The sequence below is a fragment of the Myotis myotis genome, unplaced genomic scaffold (genome assembly GCF_014108235.1).
Source record: "Myotis myotis isolate mMyoMyo1 unplaced genomic scaffold, mMyoMyo1.p scaffold_m19_p_21, whole genome shotgun sequence".
NCBI classification, from domain to species: domain Eukaryota; kingdom Metazoa; phylum Chordata; class Mammalia; order Chiroptera; family Vespertilionidae; genus Myotis; species Myotis myotis.
The window spans coordinates 10703312-10728606 of NW_023416326.1; the positions used below are offsets into that span (position 1 = coordinate 10703312).

Sequence of the window (25295 nt, forward strand, 5' to 3'; positions counted from 1 at the left end):
AAAAGATGGAAAATATTTCTAAAAAAAAACCCTGATAGGATTTTTTAATGAGTTGCTAAGGTCCCTGACTAAAAATAGGAAACCTTCCCAGAGGAGCCAATTTGTGATCCTACGAGTCTCCTCATCAGGTTACAATGGCTTCAGGCTACAAATGAAAGTGGCAGTTCTTGGGCATGGACTTGCAAGTCTACCTGTACTTCGTACAATAAATAGTTCTCATTTAGAAGCTCCCAGGGGTTTTCAAGACGGGGATTTTAATAGGTACGTGGTACTCTACTGTTCATAACCAGACTCTGGTACCCACGGACACAAGTTGAACAGAAAAAGAAGTGCTTGTCACCTGTGACTCTCGCCTATTGTGTTTCATGTACTGGCCTCAGCATAGAGACTGGCTTTTATATAGGTGTAAGATTCTTAGACACTCTGAGGACCATCCCCACCCATCTCCCCTTCCTGGCCTATCCACCTAATCTGAAAATCACTCTATTAGATTCTCTGGGATCAAGAACAAAAGCCATAATTAGGGTCATTCATTTTTGAACCGTAAAGCGAATGGGAAGGTCATTTACTAGTATATTCATCTGTGCCTTGTCTCACAGATGAATATACTGAGCCTCAAATTTACTTAAATAGAGAGCATAAATATATACATCCCAATAATGACAATAACCTGATCACTTTCAATCCACTGCCCCTTACCCACCACTCTCTCTCTTTCTGAGTCTTCACTATCTCCATTGCCTCAGATATCGAGCATTTATTGACCTCCAAGCACCGCTGACATCGAAATTCTGAAAGGTGGAGATGTCAGAGAAACTGAGTACAGACCTTCCAAATGAATGTAAGGATTGGACTAAAGACATGTGGTGTGACAAAGAAAAGAAAACAGGAAAGAATAATCTGTCTATCTGGATTGAGAAGAGACCTCCAATTTATAAAAGCATTGGAGATTCCTAAAATTCAGATCTGAACATGATCTCAAAGAGGATCAGAGAGACTAAATCATTCTAACTCATGCAGTTCCCGTTAGAAAATAGGTACTAGTATGTCACATAATTTTGAAAGAACACAGGACAACTTCAAAATAGTTGAGGCTCTAAAAATGGTTGGGGATTAGGCAAATTCAATTCTACTGATTAATGTAGTAAAGAAAAAGATTATTACTGGGTATTGCGCATTAAACAACCATGAAAATGGAAGTTTAATCCAATGCAAATTCTAAATATTTTGAAAACTACCCGATACATTTAGTCTATGAGTTATTTTACAAATCACTTAGGTTTGATTGGTTATCTCTTTTCTTCCATGTCCTATGGACCAGGCTGCGTGTAAAAACATCTTGCTGTAAATGTGTAAGTGGCTGTAGTGTTTGCTGGTAGCTGCCAACCAGTGCCCCCTGCCCTCATTTCCTTCCACCAACAGATCACTGATGTCATTCAAGTTTCTATCCCGTTCAGTGCAGCCCAAGTGGCTCAGAAGAGCAGATCCCGCCTATTGCTCCATAAATGAATTTGGGTTAGTATAACCCCAAAAAACATAACTCTAACCCCCTTACCAGTGATGTTGGTGGGAGCCAATCAGATCATCCAATTTCCTGGCAACTATGATTGGTTCAGACCTAGGGACATGACCTATGTTGGTCCAATGGGGTTTAACCAAAGACGATCTTTCATGAATTGGGGGAGCTTCCTCTCTCCTTTGCTGCATGTGAACAGGAAGCTCCCTGCCTGCATTCATGTTGTGGTCCTGAGAGAAGCCTGCCTGAGGACAAACCCAACATGTGTTGGTGGAGCACAGAGCAGAGAAATACCAGGAAAAACCAAACACAACTGGGGCTCAATTTTGTCTTGGAGTGTGTCCGACCTGCAGACGGTTTTATGTGTATTTTTGTTTAAATCAGAGCTCTTTTCAAATCACCTGGGAGACAGAGAAAAATGCAAATTCTGGGCTCCATCCCAGGCTGACTGAGTCAGAGACTTGGAATGATGCCTATGGATGTGTGTGGGCTGAACAAGGTCTTCATGACATTCTCAAGCATGTCACGGTTTGAGAAGCAATAATGTGTACCCTGTTTGAGTCAAGATTTCTATTAATTATTATCAAATGTACCCATGCAAATAAAAAAGACCAATCAGTTCTATTGAACCAAATGCAACAGTTATACACACGCCTACAATTTTCAAAACAATGCTATGGTTTTAAAATAAAATGTTGCTTTTAGAACTCACCATTCATTTCCGTGCATACCTCTTTGAAATCACAATTTGAAAGTGTTATTCATCCATATTTTTAAGCCATAAACATTACTACTTCTTCACTGAACATAAAGAAATGACCATTTATACTTCATTAAATTCCAGTAGGTATGAAACAGTAAGAAATAGATTGGTCTCTGTCCATGGTACCAAGCACAGAACTCCAAAGAACATTGTATGCTCCTGGGTGATAGGGGTGCTAGGAGCATCTTTTGTTCTAATAGTTGGTCTTTGACTCCAGCTGCTGACACAGACCCCTTAAAATCCTTGTTATTTCCTGAGTGACGGGGCATTTTACACAGAGCTCCTAAATTCCTTGGGATTTCTGGATGATAGGAGCATCTCAGGCTCCAATAAAGTGACTTGGTATGTTCCTGGAAGGAGGTTGGTCACCAGAAAGATCAAGTCATAATTAGATGCATGTAATTTTCATCCCCACCCCTGTCCTCTAGAGGGGAGAGGGGCTGGTGATTGAGCTAATAATCTACAATAATAAAAGGGTAATGTGCTAATTAGACTGGATGTCATTCTGGATGAAGCCGGGCTGGAGCAAGGCCCGGGTCCCGGGTGCCAGAGGGAAGCCGGTGCCGGCAGCCAGGGGAAGGAAGGCCCACTCTTGCACAAATTTCATGCATCGGACCTCTAGTTGATCATAATAATATGATGAAGCTTTCATAAAATCCCATCAACTATAGGGTTCAGAGAGCTTCTCTGCTGGTGACCATATCCACGTATGGGAGGAGGGGTGCCCATCTCCACAAGCCCATTTCCTGGGCGTGGAGCCTTCTGGACCTCGCCCTGTTCTGGCTGTTCACCTGTATCCTTTACCATAACCTCTGTAGTAACTGGTAAACAGAAGGAACAGTTTCCTGGAGTTCTGAGAGCCATGATAGCAAATTATTGAACCACAGAGGGGAACGAGGGACTACCCAACGTTTAGCCAAGTGAACACAAGTGTGGGTACCTAGGGATCTGCTACTTGCAACTGGCATCTGAAATGGGACACTGTCTTGTGGGACTGAGCCCGTGGCATATGGGGTCTCCGTTAATTCCAATAACTGAATTTTGGGACTCCAGGTGGTGTCCTGAGAGGATGAGTTGGCGTGGGGAGAACACAGATTTGGCATCAGAAGTGTTGTGGTGGGAGCAGAGGAAAAAGAAACAACAGCTTACTTTTAGTAGGCATGTTTGTTTCATGTTAGTGTAATATGCACAACCTAAATCTACTGGTTAATAGAAAAAATAGATTATTGCAATCACCATTAGAAGAATAACAGTCTTTTTATAAAAAAAAATGTTTTCATTGATTTCAGAGTGGAAGGGAGAGGAAAAGAGAGATAGAAACATCCACAATGAGAGAAAGTCATTGACTGGCTGCCTCCTGCATGCCCCACCTGGGGATTGAGCCCATAACCTGGGCATTTGCCCTGACTGGGAATCAAACTTTGACCTCCTGGTTCAAGGTTGACACTCAACTACTGAGCCACACCAGCCAGGTAAGAATAACAGTCTTAAGAATAAATACACATGAACCATTCTTAGATGAAAACCGATGTTATATATGTAGCTATGTATTATTTTATATATGATAGTAAAGCTTAATTTCTATGGAATTTTTTCCTCAAAAGTACATTTAACTTAAAGAAATTAAAGTAATGTACTTTTATATTTAAAAATTGCATAGTTGATTACAGTTTCACTTGTGGAATAGTAGGCCATTTAAAAAATTATAGAAATATATGCAATTAATATATTCATATATTCATCAACTGGAAGGCTTTTTAGACAGATGAACATTGAAATGTTAATGGTGTGTAATAGCTCCTTCTTATTGTAAATTAAAATTAGTTACATCATCCTTATACTTAATAGCAACTATTAATTTTAGAAATCCAATTTACTTTTTAAAAAATCCTTTCAGATTCTATGTTAAAAATCTCTTTGATGGTGTCTCAGTAGAAGATTTTTGGCTATTAAAACTATCCAGTGTGGGCCAGCTAGCATGGCGCAATGGTTGAGCATCAATCAACCTATGAATCAGGAGATCAGAGTTCAATTCCCAGTTAGGCACATGCCCGGGTTGCAGGCTTGATCCCCAGTAGGGGGCGTGCGGAAGGCAGCTGATCAATAATTTTTATCATTGATGTTTCTATCTCTCTTTCCTTCTCCCTTCCTCTCTGAAATCAATCAAAATTATATATTTAAAAAAAACTATCCAGTGTGTTCACAGAATAGATGAACAAAACCTGGGTTCAAGTACTGATACTGAACTTAGCAGAAAATCAGCTTCATGTTCAACAGAATATATATAAAGTTGAAGGCTCAAGTCTGCCTAGTTCATAAGTCAGGCAAAATGCAAAATCTTGAAGCCTCTAAAATAATAATAATAATAATAATAATAATAATAATAATAATGACAAAGAAAAAAAAGGAAAAGACACTATATTCACAAAGTGACAAGGCAAACTTTAAAAGATTAGAGTTTTTTCCTCTAATATTAAAGCATTCTCCATACTGTCCTGAAAACATTCTCGTCTAACCCAACAGCATATGCACTGAAATTATTTGAAACTAGTTTGATATCGAATTGGTCTAAGGCAGTGGTTCTCAACCTGTGGGTCGAGACCCCTTTGGGGGTCGAACGACCCTTTCACAGGGGTCACCTAAGACCATCGGAAAACATATATATAATTACATACTGTTTTTGTGATTAGTCACTATGCTTTAATTATGTTCAATTTGTGACAATGAAAATACATCCTGCATATCAGATATTTACATTATGATTCATAACAGTAGCAAAATTACAGTTATGAAGTAGCAACGAAAATAATTTTATGGTTGGGGGTCACCACAACGTGAGGAACTATATTAAAGGGTCGTGGCATTAGGAAGGTTGAGAACCACTGGTCTAAGGAAATATGGACATGAAGAAATGAACAGCCCGGAATCGAATTTGATGTGAATTAGATTAGGCTACCCTGGATAAATAGGAAAGGTTATTCGATCTATATTCAGTTACCCATTGAGTTCTTCTGGGTGAATCATTGGAATTCTAAAGGCAAAGCCACAGAAACTTCGTAGCCTCAGGCCTGGCAGGGTGAAAACAGAAAGGGTGCAATCCCAATGCCTGACGAAACCTGCCTGGGACAGGAGAAGCCAAAATCATCCGATCAAATAAGGATGCAGGAGCCATGCGATCCCTTCCTACCTTCCTTGCCTAGCACAGAGCTAGGGATGGGAAGACTTTCACTGAATATCAATTGATACTGGAATGATTTAATGATTGCATGTGACCTTAATCAACATCTAAGTGGATCAGAGTAGGAATAAGAAATATGCTGCCTAAAGGAACTGAGAACTGAAGGGTGGTTCTGGCTGCTTTGGCTCAATGGATAGAGTGTCGGCCTGAGGACTGAAAGGTCCCAGGTTCGGTTCCGGTCAAGGGCATTTACCTTGGTTGCGGGCACATCCCCAGTAGGAGGTGTGCAGGAGGCAGATGATCAATGTTTCTCTCTCATCGATGTTTCTGACTCTCTATCCCTCTCCCTTCCTCTCTGTAAAAAAAATCAATAATATATATTTTTTTTAAAAAAAAAAGAACTGAAGGGTGGTTCTGTAGAGACACTGAAAAGTATTGAGCTTCTCCCACATTTTGGAGTTCACTTTTTAAAATTCTCTGGACATTTGATACTAATTCCTTTTAGCGTACCTTCTCATCACTACATATACTGCTTCTGAATCAACATCTTCATCCCCGTAGGTAATTCGATAAATATTTCCATGCCAACATGAAAATTGGGGGCAGAAGGTGTTGACTCTGAGAGCAATGTGTATTTTAAGCAAAGCCTCTTTAAAGAATGCGGGGAATGTATCTGAATGCATTAGGAATCTAAAATGCACCAGGTGATTTACCTACCATATCTCATTTCATCCCCCCAAAAGCCCTGAGAGGCAGTGATAATTACTCCATGTAATTCTACAAATCTGAGCAGAAGAAAAAGTACACGCATTAAAATTGAGCCCGTGACTCTCAACCGCACGATCCGTGTGCTCTTTCAATCAAATCGCTGGCTAGTTTGTAGCCTGTCTACAATTTTGTTATTTGCAAATAATTATTCTAATGGAAAGCATATCAGTCCACTGCCAGCAAAAATTAAAAGCAGCATTGTGCCTTAGCTCAATTTGAAAAGTTATTGCTGAAGAAAGAAATATAAATCAACTAAGTCCTATGGTCCAGGGCTAAAATTCAATTAAAAAAAAATATTATACTTTGAGAATAATTTCGTTTGAGGGATCAACAGGACCATGCTAAAAAGACGTGGCTGTTATTTTTTCCTTGATAACATTACTGGGGTTCACAACTTCATAGGACGTTACTTATTAACAAATTTGCTTCCTTTGATTGGAGAATGGTCATTACTAAAAATGCCTTCATACTTGCACAGCAACAAAGACAGTACAGTTCACCAAGGAGGAAGACGTATTTCCCAGTAAAGAACAGTTAATTATATTATCACCTTAAAATCATAAAACACTTCACAGTTTCCAAGGCTCTTTCATACGCATTATGTCATTTTAGCCCTTCAAAAGCCCTGCGAGATTGCCAAGGAAGATCAATTATTAACCCAATTTTATGGGTGAGCAAATTAAGGCTCCGAAAGATGAAGTGTCTTACCTAATAATGCACGCAGTTTTTATAGTACCATTTATCCATTATTAAAGCCACATTTCTTCCCGAGTCTCCAGGTGTCTTTCTCTCCACTAATTGGGATACGCGTTTTACCATTTTTCTCCCCCGTTTTCAAAAAACGGTTTTACTCTAAAAATCACCACGGAATGGTTGCCATGACGTCATCACCGTCAAACCCACCCAAAGGCTTCTAAAAACCCTGCTAATCCAGGAGACCAAACATGCAAACGCGTGAACCAGGAGAGAAGCGATTGCTGTTCAATGGATCACCGTGGATAAGAAGGGCAGCCGTTGCCCCAACCGGTTTGCTCAGTGGCTAGAGCGTTGGCCTGTGGATTCAAGGGTCCCAGGTTCGATTCCGGTCAAGGGCATGTACCTTGGTTGTGGGCACATCCCCAGTGGGGGGTGTGCAGGAGGCAGCTGATCGATGTTTCTCTCTCATCGATGTTTCTAACTCTCTATCCCTTCTTCTCTGTAAAAAATCAATAAAATATATATATTTTTTAAAGAAGGGCAGCCACGCCTGCCCGCACAGCTCCTGAGTTGTAGGATGAATGACATGCCCTCTTCTTAGCGCGCAGGGATGAGCAATGTTTCCGGGAAGCGCAGACAGGCCAGGTCATTTGTTAGCCTGAGTGACAATGAGCCCTGAGAGCTGCGAGGATGCTGCTGATGACAGAGAAGGCAGCCGGACCGGAGGCTCGCCATACAAATGAGCGCAGCATCGCCTTAGCGAGCAGAATGCAATCGGAGAAATGAATGCAAAGCGAAGGAAAGCGATGGGCAGGGAGGACAATGAAATAAAGCGAAAACGGGCACCGAGGCTGCGTTGCTCTGCAGCTTCGCGCTGTCTGCATTTCGGGCGGTGGATCTGGGGGTTTCATTTGCAATCATCCTGCAGGGGCTGTGGAAGGAATGCAAACAAGTAACGAAATTCATCCAAAGATGGTCAGGTTGGAAGACTAGAGAGGGGTGAGCCAGGTCCACGTGTCCTATTTATTCATCATGTGACTTAGCGGGTTCGAGGCACCTAGGAACACTCAACTCATACCCGATGATTTGTGACCATGAGGCAGCCTGATGTTGCCCATTTATTTATTTGTCGATCTTATTTTCATATTTATTTTTAATGTTTTTACTGGCTTGAGAGAGGGGGTAAGGGAGAGAAAGGGAGAGATAGAAACATCAATGAGAGAAAAACATCAATCCGCTGCCTCCTACACACCCCCCACTGGTGATCGAACCCACAACCCAGGCATGTGCCCTGACCAGGAATCAAACCGGTGACCTCTTGGTTCATGGGTCGATGCCCAACCACTGAGCCACACCGGCCGGACTCTTCATTTGTCTATTATAAATCTGATTTCCAAGGTATTATCTGCTCTAGAAAGAGTCAACAATGTCTTCAGATGAATCATAATAGATTTCACCAGGATCTTGGAAAGTATAAACTCTTAAGTACGGTAAGACTGTGAGTTGTTAATACCAAGTACAGTGTCAGAAGTAAAAATGTAGACATGGTTACAGGGCATTTGTGTTAAACTTGGCTTCTACTGCCGACTCTTGGTGCCACCAGCTCTTAGACACAACGGCTCCGAGGGCTGACTGCTCTCATCTTATGCGGAAGCATAACGTAGAGGTTTCACAGTATCATCTACTCACCATCATCTTTTAACATGCGATGGAGCCTGTTTTATAAGCTCGACACAAATCACATTAATGCTACTATTTCTGCTAAGCCTGGATTTTCATAGCACTGCAAGCGTCAGGAAACCGTGTCGAGGAGTCTCCTGACAGATCAGATTTCCATTTAAGTGATATAAAATAAAGTGCATTTTAGAGGGGCTTTGCCCTCGCTTATTTTTCAAGAACCAGATGCAGCTTGGAGATGAACGGGCATCATGCAGTCCTGCAGTGATATGTCCAAGTTCATTGAAAGTCGGCACGCATCCCGTATGCTCAAAACTCGCTTTCATCATCAGTAACCGGTAGATGCCTCAAGAAACCTTTGATTCTCTTGTCTAATTTCTGTTACAAAAAAAAAAAAAAACCTAAGAAGTCTACCCAAACTAAAATAATTGACTCTGGCAGATGTTTTCGAACATTCAAATGAAAATTACAAAACAGTTCCATCCAGTAATTAATTTCATTACCTTTTATGGCCGATTCTCTTTAAATAAAGCATTGGAAGAGGACAGAGATGAGAACAAGATCAAAGGTTTCATAGCAACAGGACTGAGGGTCAAATTAGATGCCTGATTACAACTGATCTTAAAATATTCCAGCTGAAAATATCAGCTATGTTCCTTGATCAGAATCTCTTTGATCATTAGAGAACAAGTTTTTATTTTAGTAACAGCAGAGTAATTTACTGAGGAAAAATGTATATACTATTTGAGTTTTGCCAGCATCTCTGGGGGGGTCACACCCACAGATGAAAGGGATCCTTCCAATTGAAGATCATGGCAGTTCTAGTTTATCGCATTATCTAATAGATCAGTGGTCGGCAAACTGCGGCTCGCGAGCCACATGCGGCTCTTTGGCCCCTTGAGTGCGGCTCTTCCACAAAATACCGACTTCTGCGCATGGGCCACGAAGTTTCAATCGCACTGTACATGCATGCCCGCACGTGGTATTTTGTGGAAGAGCCACACTCAAGGGGCCAAAGAGCCGCATGTGGCTCGCGAGCCGCAGTTTGCCGACCACTGTCATAGATGATCAAACCTACCCACAGTATCCCTGAAATCTAAGATGCTGGAATACCCCTCCAGTCAATACATGATACAGGTAGGTCAAGCCCTCTCTACACAATTTAAACTTGAAGGCAGGGCATATTACCCAGTTCTTTGTGGGCTCGATCCCCAGGAGGCAACGTGCAGGAGGCAGCCAATGGATGACGTTTCTCTCTCATGGATGACGTTTCTCTCTCATGGATGTTTCTCTCCCTCTATGCCTCTCCCTTCCTCTCTTGCTAAAAATCATACTTAAAAAAAAAAAAAGAGTCATGACTCAGAACTAAAGTGAACCTTATGAGACTGATATCTGCCTTCTACCTGCTCACCTAGCTTTGTGCTGCTTTAACTTGTGGGCCTCAAACCCAGTGCAGGGGCAACCTCCTTGGGATCCTCCACATTCTGTGGCCTCACAGCTTAGCTGTATTTTTTTTTAATGATGTCCTTGACATACTCATTACACTGCAGTCAAGGCAAGATGGATACTTATTTAAAATGAACCTCTGCCTAGCCAGTGTGGCTCAGTGGTTGAGCATTGACCTATGAACCAGGAGGTCACGGTTCAATTCCATGCCCAGGTTGCGGACTCGATCCCCCAATGTGGGGCATGCAGGAGGTAACCAATCCATGATTCTCTCTTATCATGGATGTTTCTATCTCTCTCTCCATTTCCCTTCTCTCTGATATCAATAAAACTATATTTTTTTAAAAAAAATGACCCTCTGAGAGCTCCCTTTTCCTAAGGAAAATTAAATCTTATAAATTCTTTTGTGACACAAATCGCATTATAAACTATTCATGCATCTGATTTAAAGAATTTCCATGTAAGTACCCATTTGTAAATTCAAGGCTCTCATCTACAGAAAAAGCAAATCTTAAAATCAATATTCACCCCTGAGTTAAACTTCAAATATTAGAAAACTCTAATTACACGAGTTCCATTGTAACAAGGGAAAATGTTTAAAAAACTGAATGTTTTGACAGCTTTACATTTAGAAAAGTGAAAGTTAATCTCAAAACTCTGAAACCAATTTTCAAAAACAAATGTGCAGTCATTGCATTCTCACCAATTTCTCCTTGAATTAATAGAGTTTTATTTAAAAAATCAATTCAGTATGTTTCTTTGGATTATTTTTGTTCCATGGGGACAACATACAAAATATTACGACTTTTAAGTTTAAATCACTGGTAATACCTATAAAAATCTGTTGTGCACTATGTATAATTGAGTTTGAAGATGAATAACAGAAGTATTCATCCTATGAATACTAGTTCTAAACTTAGTTCTAAAAATATTACATAATGATTAATAGATATTTGAAATAACACTATATTCAGAAGAAGTTTATATAAAATTTTGATATCTGATGCTACGAAAACGGAGATGGCAAAGCCTATCCCATCACCAGTTTTTCATATTTTTTCTCTGTATGGTTCCTAGTCTTAAAGGCTATATGTATACATACATTTACACACACACACACACACACACACACACACACACACACACATATTTTAAGTTAGCTTCTTAAGAAACTAGAAAACGAACATTGGCCACAAAACAAACCCAGTAAATGAATGCAAAATCCTGGCGTATAGGCCGATGCTAACCACGAGGAAAAAAAATCCCTACTTAGAAAAAAATATTTCTAGGTCAATATGCAAATATTACTAGAAAGCATTCTTTCTTTAAAAATAAGTTGTTTCTTTTGAGAGGTTCTACAAATATCAGCTGTGTTGGTATAACGTTTGCAAGCAACCAAATTGGGGGATCAAAGTAGATTTTTATAATGAATCTATATATGAATCCTAAATAACATTCCACAGCACACAGATGGGCTTGCAGGTGGTAATGTCTTAACCACCAAAGCTATTCAAGAAGCAGCTTGTGTCAGTGCTTGAAGTAACAATGGACACGCAGCTGCTCAAAGAATTCTCCAGTCCCTCCAGGTGACATCTTCTGTCCATCATTTGGCCACTAGTCTGTCTCCAATAGTCTCAACTCACTACATGGTGTCTGTGTTACCATTCCTGAATGTGCATCCTGAACAGGTGTGTGTGTGTGTATGTGTGTGTTTGTGTGTGTATGTGTGTGTATGTGTGTGTTTGTGTGTGTTTGTGTGTGTATGTGTGTGTTTGTGTGTTTGTGTGTGTGTGTACACATACATATATATATTATACATACTCTTTATATATGAGCCAGCTGGGTGCTTATGATATTTTTTGTATGAAAAACAATATTTGAAGCATCAGGACTTTATTATGATTTTTGAAGGGTGATGGACAGTCATTTGGGGCCCAGGCAGATAGGAGGCTTCCATGTTTCTCATTTGAAGGGAAGGAAATAATTTTTCTAGATCCCGGATCTTTCACACCATTTTTTTTACATGAACAGTTGTTGTTCATGCTTCGGTCTGGCTAGGTCATTGCAGGGCAGAGTCTGAGGCAGTGAGGCCCTTTCTGGGCACCAAAGCTAGTCATGAAGAGTTAAACTCTGTTCCACACTCTTGTAGGGGGATTACCTCTTTATTTCTGAAAGCTGAACATTTCCCTTTCATGCCTCATGCTTCTATTTATCGACAACAGCCAAATACATACCGTGCTTTATGGAACAGCCTTCCAAAGGCAGTCCAATCCACTAGACTGACTTGAATTCTCTGTTTATTTATTTAGCATAAAGCCAGAGAAAGAGTATTGATCAAACATTACAAATATTCCAAATGGATTCATATAATCGTGTAAATTTTTCCCTCCATAAATACTGTGAATGGCAGCAGGTAGATCAATTACTCTTACCATGTGAAGAATTATCGTACCTTTATGTATTTGGCAATTGGACAAAAAAAAAATTGCTTATCCTTTTAACTCAACTTTTGCTTATACTTTGTACCATATTTATTTGTCCAATGTAGCGCGTTTAAACCATTTTCAAGATTAAGTCATTACTAAAGAATGAAATATTGTCTTTTGATTTTTTCCTATTTACAAATGAATTTCTCAAACTTTTCACTTCACACTTCCTCAGACTTTCTCAACTTTTCCACCCCCGGGGGGAAAAGAAGCATATGTGCCCGCATACCTTCTGCCATTGGTGCTAGACATGAGTTTTATTTTTGATTATTATTATGGCAGCTTTATTTTTGTCTCAAAGGATGTTATAATGGTATATCACTGTGACCCAGTTTTAAACAATGGGAAATAAGTTTGTGTTAACCTAGCTTTGGTGTCGCACAACCTGTTCCTTCACAGACACTGCACCTTGAACTTTAAATTACAGTATTTAATTTCTTAGTTGGTGAGAGTTCAATACACAGAATTCCTTTATTTTTATTTTTTTGTGTGATGAGGGCCAGAGAGAGAAAACATGTTATTAAAGGGACAATGGATGACATAAGGAAACCAGAACTGCAATGACAGGCCCTGACTGGGTAGCTCAGTTGTTTAGCGCATCCTCCCAATGTGCCAAGGTTTTGGGTTCGGTCCCCCATCGGGGCACATACAAGAATCAACCAAGGAATACATACATAAGTGGGACAATAAAATCTCTCTCTCTCTCTCTCTCTCTCTCTCTCTCTCTCTCTCTCTCTCTCTCTCTATATATATATAAGATATATATATATATATATATATATATATATATATATATATACATATCTTCCTCCCTCCTTCCCTCCCTCAAGTTGATTTTTTTAAAAAAAGTAATAAATCGGATTGAAGGCAAACACAAACAGGACTGACACTTTAAACCACCGTAGCAAGATATGGAGGAAAATACTGAGAAAGATCTCTTAGAAAAGAAAAAAAAATCTAAAACGCTGAAACCAAGGTGACAGTCTGAAGGACAGACACAGATCAGGAGACCTATGAATTAGAGGTGCTGTAGAAAAATTTACATAGAAAATAATTAAAAACTCAGATAAGAAGAAATGTCTTCGAGGAGTAGAAAAGAGACCTATGTGTGTAGACTGAAATGCTTTAACACTTCCAGGGGATACGAAGGACTTAAAAATTAACAGACACATGTTGGCAAATACCTAGGGACTGTCTCAAAATAAGCATTTAACTCAACTCCCCAAAATAAATGGACAATGCTCTTAGAGCTTCAATCTCCAGGGACCAATTTATTTCAATAATGACAAACGTTGAGAGAGTGTCAACGCTGGGAAAGTGAGTGTGAAAGTAGTCGGTTAGAAGAAATCTAAGTTCTTAACGTGCAATGGCAAGCCCTTCTATTATGAGTCAGCAGCAACATACCATGGCAGTAGTGCACATTATCAAAAAAAAAAAGGCTAGTGCTCCACCCCTCATCCTGGAAATGTGAACTGTAAGTCAAATCAAATAAAACGGATCCCATAAAAAAGGGCTCAGGCAACATGGGACTCCTTCAACAGCTAAGTTGGCAAAACCTTGGCTTGACCTTAAAGAACTATCCTTGTTAGAATTACTTCCAAATCAATAACCATTAGACCCAAACAATGTTGATTTGTGCCTTTCTGAAAGGTAAATGGCTCAAACCAAATCACTGCAATAAAATCCTCCTCTCTAACAGTAACCATTTCAACAGGAAGCCGATAAATGTGACTCTCATGAAAAGCCAATAAATAATGAAAAGCCCAGCATTTTATTTTTAATCAGCAAAAAATTTAAATACAGTGTCAGTACTGCACTTATTCGTTGATATGTAGAATGCGCAGTTTCAAAAATGGAGAAGCACGCATTTGTTCAATATTACAATGCCGTCTGAGGATTCTAAAAGTTTATATGTATTCTCTCATGTGCAAATAGGCATGAAAATATACATCTGAACATAGAGGATAATATTCACCATTATTAAATATCTTTGCATGGATTTCTTCAAGTTATCATCAAAATGTCAACAGAAAGTGGAAACCATGTGGAATAATGTATTTGTAGAATTCTGAGACACCTTGATCTGTTCCAACTTCCTCAGAAAACTGCTTTTTAGAGCGATAAACTAGCCTATTACAAATACATACATTTTTTATTTTTTAAAAAAAATATTTTTATATTTATTGATTTCAGAGAGGAAGGGAGAGGGAGAGAGAGAGATAGAAACATCAATGATGAGAGAGAATCATTGATTGGCTGCCTCCTGCATGCCCCCTACTGGGAATCGAGCCCACAAGCCAGGCATGTGCCCTTGACCGAAATCGAACCCGGGACCCTTCATTTCACAGGCCAATGCTCTATCCACTGAGCCAAACCAGCTAGAGCTTTTTTTTTTTCTTTTTTAAGGTATATTTTTATTGACTTCAGAGAGGAAGAGGGAGAGAGAGAGAGAAACATCAATGATGAGAATCATGGATCCACTAACTTCTGCACGGCCCCTACTAGGGCTCAAGCCCACAACTGGGGCATGTGACCTGACCTGGAGTTGAACAGTAACCTCCTGGTTCATAGGTTGATGCTCAACCACTGAGCCATGCCGGCCGGGCAATCCATACATATTTTAATAGCCATAATTCAATTCTAAATCTAGTGTTCGTTTTTGCACAATATGTTTCTGGATTAAAATTCGGGGATAGTTCTCAGAAGGGTTTCGAAAGCAGTTCACCGGTAATGAAGCACTGTGGACTATTTTAGGCAGCGACAAGACCACAACTGTAAGAAACATTCATCTCCTATCTAATGACAGCCTCCAGAAACAGTAACACTCATTAAAAACATGACCAAAGAGGGATAAGGAAAGAGTGGCATATGATATGTTGACAGGATGGTAATAATAATCATAATTATAGGAACATGACTTGCTTATGTCAGGCACTACGCTAAGTGCTTTAGTGACATGCATTATTTAGTTAAATCCTCACATAAAAAATGTAAGGTGAATAGTATCATTATCTCTATTTTACAGACGATGATACAGATATAATTAGTGAGTTTAAGGTTACAGGCTATTGAAGTGGCAAGACCATAATTCAAAACTAAGCCATGCTTTTTAATTATTGTGCTACTTAGCTACCTCCATACTGTCACAAAATTGAAAAGATTTCATTAGATTTGGTATTAGAGATCACTCTTGAATGAAAGACAGTAGGTAGTATCAAGAGTGAGAGGATAAAATAGCAAAACCATTTTCCACTCTAAACATTTTCATTCAAATATTTCTTTTCACAATTTTTATCATATATGTAATTTTTGGAAACATTACCTTCAGTTTCATACCTCCACTTATTAAAACATGAAAGTTGCCCAAAGACAAAGAAAAGAGTCAAATGTCAGGAACAGATAGTTTTTAGGAAAAGACTATATTCACAATATAATTACATATAATAGAGTTATGAATATATTATAAACTCACAAGCTCACTCATAATGAAGACAGACAAATTTAACCACCAAGGCAACACTTTAACCTATAAGGCCATTGGAAGCAGCATCAAGATTTTAAATGCATATAACTTTTCATTTAATGTTTAGTATTATATGTGAGTTTTTCTTAGCAAGACTTTGCTATTTCACCCATAATAAGGGATAATTGCCAATTCTCAATGATATTTAAAGATAATCAGATACAAAAATAGTGATGACATACCACATTTCCTTCTTGGTGGGGAATGTTGGAGTATCGACAAAAAGCCATCATTTAGCTTTATGAAGCAAGGAGTTTGTTTGGTTCTTGCTGTTGAAACCAATCCATAAAATGAAACAGTTCAATCCCACTGTATAATTTATAAGAAATCAAATTAATGGTGCTGTAAACAACTCAAATATGTTTATCCTGTTCAGATGACAACCTTACAAGATTTTTTTTCTCATTAAACTTATTTCTGGGTAGTATGTCCGATAGAACTACCGTAATATGTCTGTTAGAATTACTTTAGATAATTACTAAAATGTCGCAGGAAATAGATAAGTTATGACATATTATGTACCGTCCCTCAGGTTAGTTTGAGTCGCATTTCTAAGAAGACAGTACATTTACAAATTGTCATGAAATTATTAACCTTCAACAAAAATATTTCTGAAATTTGAGTGGAAATTATGTTTACATAATACACTTAGGGTGGCTATTGCTTAATTAATTGATTTTAAATGAATGTGATACTGTATGTGCATAGGTAAGCACTCAAATAGTTACATGCAAGTTTAAGAGCTCCTTTCACATAAAAATTTTATTTTGCAAATTTTATTCCTTCTTGCTTAAAAATAATTATTTTAACAAATTATTAAACTGAAAAAGATGCTTTTATTTTAAATGAGAAAAAAATCTTACAGAAAAATGAATTCAGTCATATGCATAATCTTGCAAGTAAACCATTTTCCTTTCAAGAATTTCCTACTGCATAACTGTATTTGTTTTTCTATCTAATGCAAATTAAATGAATATTAATCTGCAATATTATGCATTTTCTTCTAAAATGTCACTCAAAAGCTTATCTGCGTTGCTGAAAGAATTGAAAAATAAATAATTTGCATACCCATGAGCTCTACAGCTCTACTGGGCATTCATTTTCAGTGTAAAATAAGAACCAAATAATGCTATTAAGGGGGGGGGGGGTTGTAATGAAAGTAAAAGGGGAACCCAGGCACAAAACATGCTCAATCACTCAGACACAGATACACACACAAATGGCAAGAGTGATGCCTTGGAAATAATAAAAAATTCAAATCACAAAAATGTAAATCTCAACAGATTTCGATAAAACGGAAGCTTTCTATCCACACTTTGTTACTGCTTGCATTCACACACCGGTCAGATTATGCCTCACTAAACACGGCTTTCACACTTAAAGTCCAGAGAGTACACCTTAAACACAACATGGAAGTCATGGCATTTGACTGCCAGGGGAGACCATGGAAGATCCCATTGCCATGCTGGGATCTCTTTCTCCGATCTCCACAGTACATTACCTTAAGAACAATAACAGGTAGCTGACAATTTGTGAATTCAAAATCGTCCACCCACCCTTCTGGGTCATTCAAAAATTGGTGGTACTCAGAATCCATATCACACCCATAAAGTGAACAGGATGGCTTTAATTTATTACACGTTGACCAAGAATCCATCAGAAACTCCAATCTTTTCATGTCCCCAATTTGGCCATGAAGGAGCTTGGGGTTTCCAGACTGATACTTTTTATTTATTTACTTTTAAAGTCTATTTTTATTGATTTCGGACAGGAAGGGAGAGGGAGAGAGAGAAAAAAATATCGATGTGTTGCCTCCTGCATGCCCCCTACTAAGTTCTAGCCTGTAACCCAGGCATGTGCCCTGACCTGAATAGGAACCATCAACCTTTCGGTGCACAGTACAATGCCCAACCAACTGAGCCACACTGGCCATGGTGACAGATGAATCTTAAGGGCATTTTTAATCCTGGGAATCATATGATTTTATGTCCCCAAAAAAGTTAAACCTCTAAAAAAATAACTGCAAAGAAAGTTATCATCCCATTGATTTTTGTAATAAATATGGAAAGTATTCTTATGTGTGATGAATTCAGTGATGACTATCAAAGGTTATTTTTCATATAATGGTTAATTGTCACAAGATTGCATTTTGTGAACAAATACTGAATACATTTTCATTGGGGGTATTTGTTGAAATCTATTTTTCTATTATGCTTTGGGATAATAGTCGTGTGTTTCTTTAAGATAAGACAGTCAGAACACAAGGCCACAGCAACACAGGGCCTTTGCTAATTCGAGGCTAAAGGAGAGATAGTTTAATTAGTTCGCTGCTATTATCTATTTAAGGGAGCAGCCAGGGAAAGGTCTGCTAGCAAAGAGACGTGCACATGCATGGTGAGGCCATTCTCTTTGCCGCTATGCAACCGTCACAGAAGAAGGGAACAGGTAGCTCACACATTAGAGAGGAGAAGGGAGAAAAGATTTTTAAAACAAAGAGGAGGCCAGGTCGGTGTGGCTCAGTGGCCCTGTTGGCCCATGAACCAGGCGATCACTAATTTGATCCCAATCAGGGCTCATGCCCAGGTTGTGGGCCCCGCCCCCAGTGGGGGGCATGCAGGAGGCAGTCAATCAGTGATTCTCTCTCATCGATGTCTCTATCTCTCTCTCCCTCTCCCTTCCTCTCCCTGAAATCAATAAAAACATTTTAAAAAGTGGAGACAAAAAGGAATCATATGTCAGCAGAATATATGTCTATATAGGGATATTGGCACCTTAACAATAAACTTGTACATAAGTGAACTAATTTCAAATATTGTGAAACCTTCTGTTTCTTGATTATCATTAAAATATTCAGAAACCTTTAATAATTCTTTAATAGTAACCAAAGAGCTTAACATTTCCCCCTTTGCCTATAATCAAGGTTATCAGCTTTTACATTTAAACTGAAACAGTTCATTAATATTTTCCTGTTTGCTGGTTTAATAACTAGTATACTTTTTATATTGCCTTTGTTTACTATAATATTTAGAGAAACAGATGAAAGGAAAATTAAGAATACATAAATATAGCCTGTGTAATTTTTTCCACAAACATTTGTTGGACATCTATGTATCATCGTAGATCACTTCAGTCAGAGAGGCAAATTCCATGGATAAATATTACTAATTAATTCACGTAAGACCCTTCTCTAGGCCAAATGCATTTTAATGGATAATTCTTGCATCCTATAGTAGATTATGGAATTCTGATTCCAATTGAAAACATAAGAAAAAATCAGTAACTAATAGAAAAAGTAATCTAACCTATTTTTAAACTTGCTACTTGGTCTAATAGGTATTAAATAAATAAAATCTATTACAAAATATAAATAATAAGTATGAATTTTGGCTTTAACTTTAGAAAGATTAATTTGAAGGTGGTGTCTAATCTTTTACTATTATTCACATTACATGGTTCATAAAATAACAGAGCTAATATCCTAATCTTAATTTTATGACTCATACTTTAAAAGCTGGAAATTTTAAGTATTGCAATTACATAGCAATTCATTTATTTTATATTAAGGCACACAAAAAAACATAATGAATATCCTTTTAGGACCTTTTCTTACAACAAGAGATATAATGCACATGACTAGTTATTTCATAAAACTCCATTTAAATATACACAATACACACACAGGAAAAGAAAGTAAAAAAAAAATCTAAAACCTAAAAACATGAAGAGGTATTATTACTTAGTATTTTCTTTTTCCTCTGATTTTAAACTTTGACATAGTGTCCAATAAAAGACACACACACACACACACACACACACACACACACACACACACATTAGCAACTCAGAAGACCCAGAACATGATAACAGAAGAGAACAATAGTGATAATTTGGGTAATTGTATTTGGAAGAAGATCGCAGAGATAATGACAGAGAAGAATCAGGCTGCTTGGTAAGATGGAACCACAGTGAGAAAAATAATCAAATAAATTATTTGTTTGAATGCCAAAAAATCATAATTGTTATTTTCTCTTCTGTAAATAATTCTGTGGACTAGTAATGCTGTTCATTTTCTCATTTTAATAGCAAAAATCATGAATTCGCAGTTAGACTAAAAATTATTACTTACAAATTCTATTAGTTGTTACAAAGCATGACTTTTATTTATAATCATGAGCTGATATACAATTCTCATTAAGAACTGGCTTTTCTGAAAGTTGATCATAATTCTTAAACCCTTGAATTATTATTTCTATTTCATTCGTGACTGAAATTTTTCAAATTTTTCCAATGCCCGCTAAAAGATATTTAAAGTATAAATTCACAGATACATTTGATTGTGAAATAAAATTAAATAAAATTTTGGCCCTGGTTGGTGTGGCTCATCTTTCTCCACTTCTTATGAAGAGCTCTATCTTCTCTTTTGTTTTGGTCATGTCTTGGACTGTTTTGTTTTACAACCACATTTAGTTATATATTTCTAAACCATATAATTCAATTGTACCTATTCTGTGAGCTTCATATGGTAGAATCACGGGTGCAAATTTTTCCTGTGTTGTGTTCCTTTCACTTAACATTCTATCTAGGAATTTTGTCCACTCTGTTACTAGTGTGAATGTTAATATACCTGAACTAATTATTTTTTTGATATTTAATGTATTTTAAGAAATTCTTACATATCCCAACATCATTAAAGTATTTCCTTCTGTTTTCTTCTAGAAGCTTAATATGTTGCCTTTCCTATTTAGATCCTCATTCCATATCAAGCAGTTTTGTATAGGTGGTATGACAAAGTAATCCTATTTCTGCTTTTCCCAAACAAAAACCCAAATTGCGGAACCATTTATTGAGAAGTTCACCCTTTCTCATATACTGTTTCATTATGGCCCTGTCATATATGAAGTGTCCGTCCATCATTTTCTAGGCCAGCCTGTCCTTAACGGCATTTTGTAAATATAGTTGTTTCAGGGAAGATGACTACAAAGTCAGTAAGGCACAACCTTTATTTCAATTGTCTCTTACTCTCAAACTTCATTTTGAAAAACTGCTGAGGAAGCCAAGTCAGTTGCAATAATCTGACATATCTTTACATTATTTTGAAAGGTTACAAGAAAAGCATTGCCATGTTCCTCGTGATTCACTTGCACTTGTGGTTAAGCAAAAAAAAAAATGTTAGAACTCAAGGTCAAGCTTTTTATTATTTTGTATTATCGTAAGTGAAGAACTGCATATGTAAAATGTTTCTCTTATGGGAACACAATTCACCACCCTCTGACTTTAGAATTCTTGTCCATGGTTCGAGATCATTGGAAGTTAGAGTTACTAAAAGTGAATCCCTCATCCAGAACTCCTGCGAGTTATGAAAAGGATGAGGGTTCCCAAGGCCTGCCAGAGATTATGCATTTGCTGGTGAGCATACTGCCTAAGGGTGTTTCTAGAATATGGTAACTACTATCACAAGGCTTCAATTTATTTAGGGCCCCGTGTGCTCCTGTTCTAGCCTTCAGAGCAGACATAATTCCTCCAGGCTTAGTCTATTTTCCAAAAGTGAGAACACGCACTTAAAACGCCTCTGCTTAGGTCCTATTTTCAATCTTTAGCCAAGAGAGAAAGACAGCTGAAAACCCAGCTTTTAATATTTAACCAAAAAACCCAGTTTCGTGTTAGCAAGCTCACTGTAGATTCTCCAATTCAATGACCCTACTCATAAAATAATCACCTCTTGAGTCATAATGTAGTTTCAGACCAAAATTTAAAAAGTACTTCATAACACTCATTAATTTAAAAATACAAAGATATTGACATGAAGACTTTTGTGATATTTAAGTGAGATCAGACAAAATAAATAGACATGGAAACAAAATAAAATAAAATAAAATAAAATAAAATAAAAATACAAAGATAAGCCTTGTTAGTCGACAAAACGCATCTTGTGAAAAGAATATTTCTTTTTCTTTAAGTTCTGACCATGATCTTACTATGTTTAGTTGTTATGATCTTGCTGTTCTATATCTGCAGTAAAAAGTACAATATGATTCTGGAGAAGGAGCTAGATGAAGAAAGACAACTGAAAGATATTTGGCATAATTATCTTAAAAGGCTTAATATGTTTTACATTCATAACCACTGCCTTTCAGAAACTATGTCAACATATCCTGCATGAAGTAGCTTATGGCAGTAATAAAATGCACTGGTAGAATTTTGCTGATCACTTTTTGAAATTATGTGGTCTTTCAAAATGATAAAGCTAGAGATTAAAATGGGAAAATATAGATTTTTCCATCTCTGTGTATTAATCACAAATTCCGTATTTGAGGTTGGACATTTGTGAACAATAAAGTCTCTGATAATTATTTTTGAACACAGATATGAAACAGCAAAGAAACCAGAAAGCTATTCTAATCCTTGTTGTTGAGATGGTCCTGATATGTCAAAAATAAAGTTAACTTCTCCAGAAGGACTCAGATCCATTATATTGGAGGGAGAGGTGAAGAGAACTCTCTGAAATTCAGGGAAATACTAGTTAGACAAACAAAATATCTCACTGTGGCAAGGCAAAAGGAATCCTCATGAATATATTATATTGCTCATTCCATGCCAACCACCAATGATCATAGATAGCATCATTAGGCAATGTTTCAAAGGTCACATAGAAGTTATGGTCTGGTCCAAGCAGGGGACAAGGACATCATATTCCATGGTTTACAAACAGATAACTTCCATACATGCTTATTCAAGCGACAAAGATAAAGATATCAGAAAGTTGAGAAGTATAGGACTAATGAAGGTCGTTAGGAACAGAGTCCCATGAATTCTAAATGGAACATACAAGCCTTGAAAACCAACCCCAAGGTGTTGTTTTCCATTACCTTTCACTGTGGCAATCCAAACAATTTTGATGCCTCTCATTCATTCAGCCTAGAACCTCTAAAACATGCCAACCCTTGTTTGCAACTCACAACCAATCAACGGATGAGCCAACCTCCAACAACCACACACAAGACACCTCCGGCCTCCCGAGAGAGATGCCAATAGATTGTGGAGACAAGCGTGCACCAGTTTGACTGACAGACTGTTAAAAGCCTCCTGCAGAATGCTGACATAGAAGGCATTCTCACCACCTTCAACCCAAGTCATTTCACACCATCTGTGAAGGAAAGCAGGCTTAACCAACACACACATGAAAAGGAATACAACTGGAATCATATTATACTGATTGCATTTCAGAACATCTTTAATATTTGTCATTTCACCTTTAAAAATAGAGTAAGTCTTTTTTGTAGACTCGTGACCATGCTCTGGCTGCCTGGACTAGGAATTTCTAACTACACACACACACACACACACAGTAATTCTGTGATGCTTCATAGAACTAGTTGAGTACCTTCAGTCTGTTTGGTAAATACTAGTAGCCATTGCTGATAGAATTTATACATTTCCCAGGCTATAAAGACCACATACAGACCAGAAGCACAGTGCCCTCTGGTGCACAGATACAACATAAAATAAAACATATATATCACATATTTACATATAGACACACAAATGCAAAGCTAAGTTTTGCTTCTCTATGAATGTTCAACCAATCACTGGGAATCATAAGCTTCTATCTCGAAGAAATGAACCAATCAAAACTTTCATAAAACATTCTCTATGGCACAGACTCAGGCGCACTTGCGTATCCTCTATTTAATGGGTTCATTGGGCTCGGGGGCAGGAAGTCTGTTGGAATTCACATACAGCTTCTTTTGTGTAACTATTTATAGAGTTAAACACTGAAGAGCAGTAAAAGCTAAAGGCCATACATCTCAATCCCTTCTTCTTTCTCGGCCTTTGCTATCATGTCCTGTTTATCTTTTTCCTTCTGCACCATTGCCATTTCCACCATTGCCATAGTATGAATGGACTCAACTTCTCAATGACTAGTACAAGACACCATTTCCATTGAAGCTCAGAAATATAACCACACAGCGTAGCATAAGTAGAAAGGAAAACACCATTGGAGAAAATTCACTGAACAGTGTTTACGATGATGAACTCAGCCTCCAAGTTCACTGGCATTGACCTGAAGGCACAGAAGGATTCTAGGATCTGAAAGGGACCCACAAGGGGTCACCGTTATCACGTTTTCCTGGAATACGTTACGTCGATGAGAAATACACTGAGTGGCCAGATGATTACAACCACCCCATCAGTACAATGAAGTGAATTAGTTATGTAAATAATAATAATAATAAAACCTTGAGCGCATTTCCTTAGGAAGTTTTCAATATTCAGTATTGTTGGAAGTGTCAATGAGGTACTGATGGGGTGGTCATAATCATCTGGCCACTCAGTGTATGTTTAAATAACACAAAAACATCACAGAGGTGAATGGTAAATAAGAACCCTCCTGATGACAACCCGCTCCCCTCGGAAACTCTCCCTTAGAGAAACCCATTCACATACAGCCTCCCAGGCAGAGAGCTCTGCACCGGCCTGCCCTTGGCCCCCAGTACCTGTATATCTTGTATCTTGTGCTAAATCCCTGCCGGCTTCGGTCCACAAAATCAGTGTATTCCTGTGAGCGATGGAAGGGTCCCTTGTCATACAGGAGCCAGTCGAAGGGGCTTGTGGCATGCTGGTCGGAGACGGCAGCAACGGCGAACACCCAGCAATGCAGACTCAGGGCTATCCACTCCCATAGAGCCATCAGAGAGAGCACTTCAGCACCGGCTCCGCTGCGCCATATCATGCTTCCTCTGGGCACTTGGCGCCTTCATCCTCTTAGCTTGCCCTCAACACCTAGAGGAAACACACAGGCCATCAGTGAGCGCCCACAGCGTGCTTTCCAGCATGAAGCTGTGGAGGAGGCTGATGCATTTAAAAAAAAATCTAATAGCATTGCTTTAAACTGGACCATTGCAAAAGCGACCGAGGAAACTCAAATGACTGTGATCTGTCACAGCTGTGCCCCTGTCGCACCCCTGTCCCTGTGAGTGTGTTGGGAAGGAAGGCACAAGTCACAAAGGGCTCCTCATGCCGGTGTCTTCAGTAGATGGTGAAGCCCTACAAAGCCACAAGGAAAAATCCGGACTCACAATTCTTTTATTATTTTTTCTGCTTATAAATGTTTTATAACATTGAGCACTTTATAAATAATGAATGTTTAATTATATTATAATTTGTTATAAATTTTAATGCTAAGTGTACTTGATTATTTAGTTATGTTAGGACAATTCTTGCAAATGAATTAAAGATATTTA

At 38.2% G+C, this 25295-nt stretch overlaps 1 protein-coding gene across 4 annotated transcripts in view; it reads right to left on the bottom strand.

Moving 5' to 3' along the window:
* The window catches only part of BRINP3 (BMP/retinoic acid inducible neural specific 3), a 161580-nt gene that overhangs the window by 121514 nt on the left and 14771 nt on the right, over positions 1-25295 (bottom strand). For 3 of the 4 annotated variants that reach the window (XM_036355209.1, XM_036355210.1, XM_036355211.1), the window contains exon 2: positions 24549-24834. In XM_036355209.1, the coding sequence (XP_036211102.1) occupies positions 24549-24784 (236 nt within the window). In that variant the 5' untranslated portion in view covers positions 24785-24834. Of the gene's footprint in view, positions 1-24548; positions 24835-25295 lie in introns of those variants that run through there. The other variant, XM_036355212.1, reaches the window with a different exon arrangement.